Source organism: Grus americana, chromosome Z (genome assembly GCF_028858705.1).
Source record: "Grus americana isolate bGruAme1 chromosome Z, bGruAme1.mat, whole genome shotgun sequence".
Classification (NCBI taxonomy): domain Eukaryota; kingdom Metazoa; phylum Chordata; class Aves; order Gruiformes; family Gruidae; genus Grus; species Grus americana.
Window position 1 is genome coordinate 4,812,494 of NC_072891.1, and position 12,061 is coordinate 4,824,554.

The 12,061-nt window shown below is 48.0% G+C and overlaps 1 protein-coding gene across 1 annotated transcript; it reads right to left on the reverse strand.

Annotated features, from left to right (window-relative positions):
- Window positions 1-1,111: 1,111 nt before the first annotated feature.
- SIGLEC15 (sialic acid binding Ig like lectin 15) lies at window positions 1,112-10,779 on the reverse strand. Its single transcript, XM_054811245.1, has 5 exons — window positions 10,728-10,779; window positions 7,700-8,083; window positions 5,130-5,489; window positions 1,912-1,942; window positions 1,112-1,208 (listed from the first exon to the last, which is right to left on the reverse strand). The coding sequence occupies exons 1-5, from the start codon at window positions 10,777-10,779 to the stop codon at window positions 1,112-1,114; spliced, it is 924 nt and encodes a 307-aa protein (XP_054667220.1).
- Window positions 10,780-12,061: the final 1,282 nt, after the last annotated feature.

Consider the following 12,061-nt stretch of genomic DNA (forward strand, 5'->3'; position numbering starts at 1 on the left):
CTCAGACTGTGGAATTTGGTATTTACCCTAAATGAGGGGAAAGCTCTGCCTCCCGTGCTGGTGGTACAACGTTCTTGCTGAGGACTTTGCTGGTGGGCAGGGCCAGACCAGGCTGGGATCACTGCTGTCAGCAAACGCCATTCACGCCATCATCCTGGACCCTAAGCTAGGTCTGTTCACCTGGTCCTGGAGCACGTTCAGGGTTGGGTTAGAGACTTGTCTGTGGATGGCCAGTGATTTTGTAGAAGTGACTTCATCTCAAAAGAATTAAGAGATGGGTAGTCAGGCCTTAAAGGAACTTTTTCATGTCACGCAGAAATGGAAACTGTTGAGAAATAATTTTCTTTGGCTTTTTGGAAAACAAAACACACAAAACCAGCCAATTTAGTTTATAGGAGCATTTTCAGAGCATATTCGTCGCGAAGCTCTGAGATTCTGCTTGTGTGTGCACGTGGCACTACGAGCTGCAGTAGAGTTACAGTACAGACCACCCTTTGCATGTCTTGCTTAAAGCTCTACCAGCTTTTGGAAAACCTCTCTTCCTTTTTGCTTGGACTCCTCTTGAAAGTTAAGATTTCCTTTAAACTCTTAAATAAACTCTTCTGGGAGTTAAGGAATAATAATAAATTAGCAGAAGTTTCAGTGGTGGTTTTTTCACAGCTGGTATTTGAAACATGAAAATAGTTCACTTGCTGGCTCTAGGAAGCTGCATGTGATTTGACATGCAGAGTGGTAAAAACAGCTTTTTGAATTAACGTTTGAAAAATACCAAAGCAAAAAGATGTGAGAAAATGGTAGACTGTCATCTGCTTGCTAAACACTATGGCATGGGCTAAAAACACACAGGTGGGTTAGAACTGGCATCCTATGTAGATCCTCTTCCACTCTTCCAGCTCTGTGCTGTTTTCTTTTCTCTCTTCTGTTTTCCCTTTAAGGGCTTCTCTTACTTGTAAGCAGCAGCAGGGATGGAAGTCATGCACCTGCAAGGCCTGTTTGCCCTTCTGTGCATCAGTCAAGGTCAGTCTGGTCTTTACTGGGAAAAGGCACCCTTGTACAGAGCAGAGAGGAATTCAAGCTGTGCAGGTGGGTGCAGATGAGACCGCCCAGGTCCTCAGCTGCGTCTTGATGCTGTTCTCTCTGTTGGCAAAGTCTGGCTGCCGCCGTGTCTGCGGTCAAAGTTCTCGTAGGTGGAATCTTGCAGCTGTGGCCTGGCAGTAGAAGAAATGAAGAAGGTGAAGATATTTCTGGCTGCTCTAGACTTTGTAAGTGGGTTCAGCTAGTAGTTAAGTAGTGTCAGAGTAAGTGTCTGCAATAGTGTTTGATACTGATCCTCCCCTCTGCAGCAGGTAGTTTTGAACTGAGTTGCATCTAGTGTTTTACATCTTAAAGCATCCAGAACGATCTCTACGCCATTAGCATTAACTACTGCTACTGTCCTGCTGCTCAGAGCCTCAGGAGGTTGTGACAAACCTCTTCCAAGAAGGATCCTCTCATGTAGAGCACAGAGGATCTTGGTTTATAAGCTTTCATCTATGTATATATCTATACAAATACAATCAAGTGTGCAGTATGGTTTAGACACTTAAATCTGCAAAACTATGCTTTTGCAAAGAATTATTACAAATTTAACTGTAGGATTAAATTCCCTGTTGCCTCTTTGGCTGTGTCCTGATGCTGTACACTTGACTGTCCTGCTGAAATGGCCATCTTTCTTGACCTCCTCCCAGCAGTGCCCAAGCCTTGGTCCCTCACACCGGCTCGCCTGGCCATCAGCCCAACCCTCTCCTTGTCCCAGGAGCCTGCTCTCAGGCCAGAAGGTTGTTGCTGAAACCAAGGACACATTCCATTTCTCTCCTTAACCATGTCCACCCTCCTGCTGGACAGTATGAGTAGAAGGCAGGATGTCCTTACCGGGCCAGGCTGGTTGGGGCAGAAGGGGGACCTGTGAAGTGGGAAGGAAGATGTGGGTTAGCAATATAGTCAGAGTGGGATGGGTAGCCAGAACTGACCTAATGCTATCATAGAATCACTGAATGGTTTGGGTTGGAAGGGACCTCAAAGCCCATCTAGTTCTAACTCCCCTGCCATGGGCAGGGACACCCTCCACTAGACCACATTGCCCAAAGCCCCATCCAACCTGGTCTTGAACACTGCCAGGGATCCAGGGGCAGCCACAGCTTCTCTGGGCAACCTGTGCTAGTGCCTCACCACTCTCACAGTAAAGAATTTCTTCCTAATACCTAATATAAATCTACCTTCCTTCAGCTTAAACCCATTCCCCCTTGTCCTGTCACTACACTCCCTCATAAACAGTCCCTCTCCAGCTTTCCTGTAGCCCCTTCAGGTACTGGAAGGTGCTATAAGTTCTCCCTGGAGCCTTCTCTTCTCCAGGCTGAACAACCCCAACTCTCTCAGCCTGTGTCCACAGCAGAGGTGCTCCAGGCCTCTGATCTTCCTTGTGGCTTCCTCTGGACTGTCTCCAACAGCTCCATGTCCTTCTTGTCCTGGGGACCCTGGAGCTGGATGCAGTACTCCAGGTGGGGTCTCATGAGAGTGGAGTAGAGGAGCAGGATCACCTCCCTCGACCTGCTGGTCACACCTCTTTTGATGCAGCCCAGGACACGGTTGGCTTTCTGGGCTGCAAGCGCACACTGCCGGCTCATGTTGAGCTTCTCATCAATCAATACCCCCAAGTCCTTCTCCTCAGGGCTGCTTTCAATCCATTCCCTGCCCAGCCTGTAGCTGTGCTTGGGATTGGCCCAACCCACGTGCAGGACCTTGCACTTGGCCTTGTTGAACTTCATGTGGTTTGCACAGGCCCACCTCTCCAGCCTGTCAAGGTCCCTCTGGATGGCATCCCTTCCCTCCAGTGTGTTGACTGCACCACACAGCTTGGTGTTGTCGGCAAACTTGCTGAGGGTGACCTTGATTCCGCTGTCCATGTTGCTGACAAGGATGTTAAACATCTGTTGGGAAGCTGCACTGGCGGGTGGTTGTGACACCCCAGTGAATGGGGAGAAAAGCTTTTTTCCAGGTGTATAGTCCACTTCACGATGGTGGTAGCAGAGCAAAGCATTTCTGATTCTACTATTGAGAGTGGTCACCATGGATTCATCAAGGGGAAATCATACCTGACCAATCTAATAGCCTTCTCTCATGGCATGACCAGTTGGGTGAGTGAGGGAAAAGCGTGCATGTTGTCTACGTTGACTTCAACAAGGCTTTTGACACAAGCTTAGGAAGCATGGGTTGGATGAGTGGACAGCGAGGTGGGTTGAGAACTGGCTGAATGGCAGAGCCCAGAGGGTTGTGATAAGTGGCGCAGAGTCCAGTTGGAGGCCTGTAGCTAGTGTTGTGCCCCAAGGGTCAGTGCTTGGTCCGGTCTTGTTCAAGATATTTGTCAGTGACCTGGATGAGGGGACAGAGTCTACCCTCGGCAAGTTTCTGATGATATAAAACTGGGAGGAGTGGCCAACACACCAGAAGGCTGCGCTGCCATTCAGCGAGATCTGGACAGGCTGGAGAGTTGGGTGGAGAGGAACCATATGAAATTCAACAAGTGCAATCGTAGGGTCCTGCACCTAGGGAAGAACAACTTCTTGGTTGTTAGGGGTTAGGGGCTGACCTGCTGGGAAGCAGCTCTGCAGAGAAGGATCTGGGAGTCCTGGTGGACAAGAATCTCTCCATGACCAGCAGTGTGCCCTTGTGGCAATGGTGTCCTGGGGTCCCTTAAGAGCAGGATGGCCAGCAGGCCGAAGGAGGTTCTCCTCCCCCTCTACTCTGCCCTGCTGAGGCCACATCTGGAGTTCTGTGTCCAGTTCTGGGCTCCCCAGTTCAAGATAGATGGGGAACTACTGGGGAGAGTCCAGTGGAGGGCTACAAAGCTGATGAGGGGACTGGAGCCTCTGTCATATGAGGAAAGGCTGAGAGCTGGGTCTGTTTAGTCTGGAGAAGAGAAGACTGAGAGGGGATCTGATCAATACTTATCAATACCTAAAGGGTGGGTGTCTAGAAGGTGAGGCCAGACTTCTCAATGGTGCCCAGCGACAGGACAAGGGGCAATGGGCACAAACTGGAACACAGGAAGTTCCATCTGAACATGAGAAAAAACTTCACTTTGAGGATGACAGAGCACTGGGACAGGCTGCCCAGAGAGGTTGTGGTCTCCTTCTCTGGAGACACTCAAAACTCTCCTGGATGCAATCCTGTGCAACCTGCTCTAGGTGATCCTGCTCTAGCAACGGGGTTGGACTAGGTGATCTCTAGAGGTCCCTTCCACAGCCTACCATTCTGGGATTCTGATTTGTCTTACACCTTCTACAGTTTGAGGCAAGTGGTGGCTTTTGCAAGGTGTTGACATCAGACTCTGTCTATAGATAAGTTACAGTGATGTGACATCTCATCCAACCTAAGAGGCAGAGCCTGGAGTCCCTCCTGGTCCCATCCTCCCTGTGCTGTCATACAGCAGGAATGGCAGGCTGGGGGCCAGTCGCCTCTGATCTTCTTGGGAGGTCTCATCCCTCAGTCCATGAGCTGATTCTCATCTCCTACAAGCTGGGGTTTCCCGGCATGGCGGGTGATGGGATTTCACACATGATGGGGAAGTGCCTGAGTAGTGAGGCCTGGGGGACCGAGATGGGACGGTCACCTGTAAAAGAAGGATGCCCACCCCAGGAGATTAAACTGTTCTGTGGGATACAGTGAACGTAAAACCTGCCCACAGGCTGCAAGGGAAGAGATAGTAATTAGTCTACTTCAAGAAAAAAAAAAAAAAAATCTGGTGGTGTAGGCAGGGGGTTCTCCACTAATTGCCCATCTGTTAGTTTATTAATCTTTCTCCTTGGGCGCAGGGAAACTCCTGTTCCCTCTGTCTTTTCAAAGATTCCTTCCCAAAGGTGATCTGTCTGCAGGCTGTGACCAGCTAGCCAGCAGGTCGTTCTTACTTGTTCTTAGATTTACAATTAGAAATGTCCTTCTCCTATGGTGGAAAATTATAAAATCATTTAAAAAAAACCTCCCAAAGCCAACAGAACAACCCCAATCTGTTCTGCCTGACCCTATCTGCCGCATCCCATTGCTGGTTATGAGTCTGATGGAGAAAGACTACCAAGGGAAATCACGATACATACCTCCTCTCGAGAAAACAGTGAAGCTCAGTATCACCAGCAAAATGAGCACTTTAATTCCCAGAGGCACAAAGATCAGGATCAGGAAGAAGGAGCTGCTGGATGCTTTGAATTTATAGAAGTACACAGCCCCCTCTGCTCTCCCGTGGCTGTTGACAGCAGTACAGGTGTATTTTCCATCGTGGGTCAGGTACCGGAGCTCCTTGGTGACGCGATGGTTCATGCTGGTGATGGAGGTGAGGTTGCTGTAGGGTGGTCCGGTCCAGGTCAGAGTGGGTGCTGGCTCCCCCTCGGCAATGCAGCGTGCCTGGAAGGTGCGATCCCCGTTGTTGCTGACGGTGATGTTGATGATCCTGGGGGCAGCTGCAGGAATTGCAACAGGGAAGGGAAAGTGCTTCAGGCTGCAGAGACAGGTCTAATGCAAAACACCGCAAATGAGCTCTTGGTCTTGGTGGACCCTCAGCACGTTACATTAGGGTAAGCTTGGAATCAAACCTCCCCTTTGTCATTTTTCTTGGCATTTTCTTTCCCTGGATTTCCCCAGCCTGCCTATGTTGGATAGAGGAGCAAAGGGATTCACCCAGCAAAGCCTGGGTGCAAGGATGTGTACTTTATTTGTGTTTTATCCCTGTAATGCCTCACATAGTTTTCTGAGCTTCAGTCAACTTCAGCTGTGGTGACCTTCCACGGTGGCAGAAGGCAGAGGTGCTATGCTGTAGCAGGGCAATCATCTGTGAAGATGGGCTGCTTTCTGCAGTTGCACAGTGAATTGCAGCTCAGTGCTGTCCACGATGCAGGCACAGGTGCAGCTGGTGACCTTTTCAGCCTGACTGCATCTGCACATGGTCCAGGACAAGGCAATCACAGTGCTCTCCTGCAAGCGTCTTGTGGCTGTTCCTTTGGTCTCTGACCTCCAGAGCACGCATGGATGGATCTGTTTGTGTGAGCCTGTTGCTCGGTGCCTGAGACTTGCTAGATTTGGCAAATTATTGTCAGGGAACATTTATGCTCCTTGCTACAACCTATTTTTGATGTTTTTCTCCAACTCTGTAGTGACCACCCAACAGCTGGTGTAGGTTCCTGGTTGCTTTGGGGGTAGCGCACAAATATCAAGATGGGGTCACTATTTTGTGTCCTGTATTTGTAGCATATGGGATTGTGTGACTCAATGAACAGTGGTAAAGATCATTTGGGGGATGCAAAATGTTAAAAGATGTGCTGTTGAGCATGTCATCTTTGGTTTAGTCCGCTAAGGAAGCATAGGACCAAGCTTGTCTCACCCATCGATTCTCTCCTCTTGGACCTGTTGACCCATTTAATGCATTTAGTTCCTAAAGACATTGTGAAAACAGAAGGGAACTAAATGAGTGTCCTCACAGAGGAAAAGCAGGACTTCAATGTTGATTTCATTTTTATTTTTTTTTCAGGCTAGACAACAAATATATAGCTTGCAACCACTTACAGCACATCTTCTCCCTTGTCTATGTAATGCAGGAGGAGATTGAGGCTGGAGGACTGATCCATAAGAAAGCTAGCTGTGTTAGTTGTCATGTGCCTGTGTGTTTTGGTGTTTAAATGAACCTTTTAAGCATTATTTAACCACTCCCATTCATACTTTCAGGGTCCCTTCCCAAAGCTGGGTGCAGCCTTGGTACCATATCTGTGTATGTTATTGTTCTGGTGTTAAAATCCAGGCAGCCCCTGAGAGACAGATGTTGCTGCCATCCTGCCCTGGTCATGCGGTGCGTGTGGGTGTTTAGGAGCTGCTCCAAGTAAAGGAGAGCCTTGATTACACAGAACTTCCCAAGAAGTAACTGAGCTCATCCTTGGGTCCCATCTGGACGCCCACAGTGCATAGCAGGCGTAAGGCAGTTTCACTTCACAAGCAAAATCATCAGACACATGGTACCTTTGCACTCACGGGTAAGGTCTGAGTCTGTTCCCGGGGCCACCTGGGTCTCCAGCACTCCCTTGGTCTTGAGTGCACCCGAGGAGATGGGATTAGCATTTGACATTTGTTGATCTGAGCTGGTTTTTCAGGCTGTTTGCTTCCTGCTCCAGAGAAATTTGGACCTATGGCACGTGGGTACCAGGTATCTTGTCTTTCCACTCCCCTGGTACCATCCATGCCTTCTTGTGCTTTCATCTGCTAACATGTGCTCAGCATCCAGGCTCTCCAGTTTAGATTCTGATGTCTTTAACCCCACCGCATGTGCTGCTGAACCCAGCTTGTGTCTCTGCTGCCTGCACAGATCCTGTGCTGCAGGGACAAAGCGGGATGCCCAGGACTTGGCTGTCTCTTACCCCAGCAGCCAGAGCCTGGCTGTTTCCTCACCAGTTTTGTTCCTATTCCCTTCCTCACATTGTGCACATCATCTCACACTGGAAGACTGCAGAAGTCAATGAGTATTCCCTATCCAAATGTTATAAATTGCCCCCAGAGCTGGAAAAACCAACTCTTTGGAAGACCATCTCAGGTCAACTTCTGTTACCATCTCATCAGTTTCCACATCTGGTGGCTCTCACTTCCCTACTGGGTGGCTTTGCCTCCTTTGGCTCTCATGCCCTCTTACCAATCAAATGCAGCTTTATCCCATTCCTGCTTTCATACTTGTCGTGGATATCTCCGGACAACTCCACCCGGCAGAAGTATCTCTCGCTGTCACTCCAGGTCAGATTGTCAATCCTGATGGAAAGGTCCTTGTGCCGGGGGTTGCCAAGCAGTTTGTATTTGTTTTTGTAGCTGATGGCAGTCTTACAGAGCTCGCTGGAGCTCTGGCTAATGCACTTGAAAACTATCGTGCCATTGTAAGGTTCCTTGATCCTCCAAATGGCAGTGAGGGTCCGGTCAAATGTTTTGTATGGGTGTGTGAAAGTACAGGGAAGGATAACCATCTTCCCAAGTTCACCAGTAACATCAGACGGGACATGAACAGACCAGCCATTGGACTGCACACCTAGAAGCAAAAAGAGATGATCAGGACTGATTTATGTGGAGTGTTTAAGAGGGAAATTGGGCATCCTTCCTACATCTGCTGTGTTGTTGCTCAGAAAATGGATGCTCTGCACCCGCGGTGGGCCCTGTGCTGCTTGGTGTGCTTGCTGAGGACTTGCAGATGACTATGCGGCCCAGATACCATGGCTGGATTTGGTACCAGTCTGCAGCAGAACTAGGGGGACTGACTAGCTCATGTTGGAAGTGATTTAATTCTTAAGCAGACCTCTTGTTTCCCAAGTGAACAACAGCATCTTAAGTTGTTTAACAGTCTTTTGCAGTTAACACAATTTTTTTTTTTTTCCCAAAAGCTGAAAGTAAAAGTTTTGTATGTATTCAGAGACCTGGCAGCTTTAAGCACTGAAGTGCAGTAGGTGCAGGAGCCCTGCACTTGAGTGCCTGCACACACACACTCCGATGTTGCACTGTTACACTGATCAGTTGGTGGTTGCGTTACCCCTGGGGAAGGTAGCAACGGCTGACATTTCTAACCATCAGTGCTGCTGTCATCAAAAAGTAGCATCTTATTTGTAAGACGTGACAGGATCTGAGTAAAGACTTGGAGATACTCATCCTACAAGGGCTGGTGAGAACAGCCCTGTATCAGCTCCTGTTGTAGGAAGGAGGATGTCCTTGACAGGAAAGAAAGCATCTCCCTGTTAGCAGAGCAGGTTGTCACTGCGTGGACTCCAGCTGCCAGTATCTTCCCAGACAGGACTTGTTCTGGTGTCACGGTGGGGGAAATCCCGAGTTTTCCAGAGGAGATGTCATGAACGGTTGGGATTTTACTCTCTTGGACAAATTTAGTCACAGTAAATCTAGCGCAGTCTGGGGAGCTGAACATCACTGCCACCAGACCCAGTCTGATCGTTTCTGGCCAGTGATGAAAACAGGTTCGTCTGACTGGACGTTCCCCACCTTGGAAGTATGTAAGGAAAATTCAACGTCTCATCTGTTTCCCTTCCCCAGGAACCAACAGCATCAACAAACAGCACCTGTAGGCAGTGCTTTCCATACAGATATGTGTATCTATCCACTGTCTTGCTAATTGCAACAGCTGCAGCAGCAGATTGTGGCTTCAGGAACGTCTGTGGCTAGATTCCTGTCTTATAAACCTCACTTGATGGCTTCATTAAATCAGGAGCTCAGCTCTCAATAGCTGAGAATAATTGTGAAAAATATTAAGGATGTCCTGTAAATAATTGACACCCATCCGTGGTCTAGCTGGCTTCACTGTGGTCTGTGGGCATTCAACTGTAGGGTTAATTGAGTAAACTCTTAAGATTTGTTGCTTGTTCATGTATCTGTTCTCCGTAATATTTGACAAATACCTCAGTGGCAGTGCAGCTCGTATTAATCTATTGTGCACTGCACAATGAACAAAGGTCAATGTAGGACCAGTTCTCTGCCATTAAGTTATTTATCTGGAATCAGTGCCAAGCCAGTATTTTGATTCGGGCTGACTTGTCGTTCATTATAACTATTTGAGTACATTTTGCAGCCCAGGTAATATAATATGCAAGGCTACATGGCCACAGGAGCTCCAGGAAACTTACGGACTTTGACCACAAAGACCTGGCAGTGAAAACAGAAAATGCTATTGCTTTCTATTTTATTTCATGTTTTGTTTTGTTTATTTTACAGCATGTCACTGTAACCCCGTACTTTTGGAGAACTACAGATCATGTGCTTTTGAGTACATGACTTGCTTTTCTCTGCTACCTTTTTGGTTTGCATTTTTTTAAAATCTTAAGCAAAGAACATTATTTTTAGCACGTAAACCACCTCTTGCCTTCCACATGAGAAATAATGTTAAAAGTAAGTGCTTCAAATGTCACCAATTCCACCCATTTCTGTGGAAACACAGTTTGCCTAGGTCAGCATCTTGTGTATAATTTAATCTTAACCTTAAAGCTTCAGCATGGTAGCTCTTCCATGGCTTCCTCTTGCTAATACCCAGCCTCCATTTGTTCCTGGGATTGGAGGTCATATAGGCAAATAGCCTACACACCTTACATGAGGTAACTCCTGAAAGGAGTTGTCAGGTCAGTTGTCAGTGGAAACGGTTTGAGGTCATGAACACAATAACAAGATCAAGAGCTGGAGACCACCACAGACACTGGCCTTCCTCTAGCAAACACTGTTTGCCAGTATATCAAAGCAAATCCCATTGAGTTTAATGGAACTTAAGTGCACACTTGAAGTTAATGGTGAGCTTAAGTGCTCAGTGGAACTGGAGCAAATTGTGTCTGTTGCGTAATAACTCCTACGAACATGAAACAGCACTTCTGGGTGGTGATGGAAATGCTGCATCCAACTGACAACGCAGGGGAAAAGTTAGATGAAGATGAACTCCCTGCACAAGTTAAAAAAAGGAAAAATGCAAAAAAAAACCCCCAAGCCAAAGACCTTTTTGACAATCACAGAGTCAAACCTTTGAGTTTTTCCAGTATTCTCACATGCAGCTGCAATTTCAGGATTCTTTTAAGCAACATGATGGATTGTACAATTCTTGGAGAGTTTATTCTACCAGGCAATTCCCTTGGCACTTTTTGACTAGAATGAAAAGAAAAGCCCTGATCAGACAGGGCAAGCTCAGAACTCACCCTTCCTGGAGATGCGAAGGAGGCACAGAAGAAACAAACCAAACTCTCTCATGCTGGTTGACGTTCTCCACTGAGGTGTATCAGCAAACCAGAACTGTCTCTACTACATCTGAGCTGCTGGTCTTGAAGTTACAAAAGGTTTTTCCAGGGATGGAAGAAGTTGTGGTTTTCCTCTCCTTGGAGGAAATGAGTTGTCTGGCTGAACCAGCTCTGGATTCAGTTATTAATAGTTTTGTGGTCAATCATGTGAAAAATCCAACAGAGGGAATCAGAGTATTACCATTTTCCATCTAAAGGAAAGGGATTGCAGACTGGGGCTGCAAACACCCACTTCATGTGGGTGATAGTGCAAGAGGGGATGGCTTTCAAGTGCTACCAACTCATCGATCTGGAGGAAGTTCTTGCAATCTGCCTAAGGAGGTGGCATGTGAGACCCCTGTTCTCCTGGCTTGAGGTAGTTCATCCTCCTGAACCCAGAATCTGCAATGCAACTGTGTTTTACCCCTTGTGCTCACTAGTTATTGTCGCCCCTAGGTGTAAAAAAACACCCTCTTTCAAAATCATCTGAGCGCTTGTGCCAAGGTTCAGCAGTGGAAGAGTGCTCTGGTGTCCCCCCGTACCCTGCTCTGTCCAGACTCCCATGACCCTGACAAGTCGTGAAGTCGTTCTCCTCCTTGTTGTTAACCCGTGTTTGAAATAAGCTGAGCTCCAGCTTTTGCCCAGAACGCTTGTGCAAATGCTTGCTCTTTCCTTCTGGGTTTAGCTTTAGCAAACTTACTGTGCAGTTTGCTAGTCTGCAGAGCTTGGGGCTTGTGGAGAGCTGACCGTGCTGCCCTCCATGTCATCTCCCAGACAGTGACGCCGTTTAACCTTGGAGCGTGCATTCCTTATCAGGGCTTAGCTTGAGGTTTGCTGCTTTTGCTTCAGCCCGGAGGACGGGCTGGTGCCTGACTCCTTTTTCTCATCTCGGCAGCTACACCGCTGGAGGGTCCCACTATCTGTCTCCTTTTTGGGGACGGGGACAGCAGCACCCACCCGATTCCTGCTGTCGGCAGCGGTGGGTGTGCAGCCACTGGAGGGCTCCCAGAGCCAATGCAAGATGCTGCTGCTGCGCAGCTGCTGCCGCCTTCGCTGTGCCAAGATCCAGGTCCTGCCCGCAGCAGAGGTGCCAGGGCTGCCCTTTGCTCCTCACCTCTTCTCCTCCCTCCTCTCCGTGTAAGTTTCCTGAACTTGCTGTGCAAAATCTCCCAGAATGGGGACTTGGAAACTTGGTAGTATTGTGCTCGCTGCTTTCTGAACTCTTCCTTTGTTCTGGTCACAGTCAGAGTTACTCT

Bases quoted from the DNA above. Each gene is read 5' to 3' on its own strand.
- SIGLEC15 (XM_054811245.1), bottom strand. From the start codon at position 10,779: ATGAGAGAGTTTGGTTTGTTTCTTCTGTGCCTCCTTCGCATCTCCAGG. The intron at 8,084-10,727 runs GTGAGTTCTGAG...TTTTGCTTCTAG, and splicing joins CCTTCGCATCTCCAGGAAGG to GTGTGCAGTCCAATGGCTGG. The intron at 1,943-5,129 runs GTATGTATCGTG...CCCACTTCACAG, and splicing joins CACTGTTTTCTCGAGAGGAG to GTCCCCCTTCTGCCCCAACC.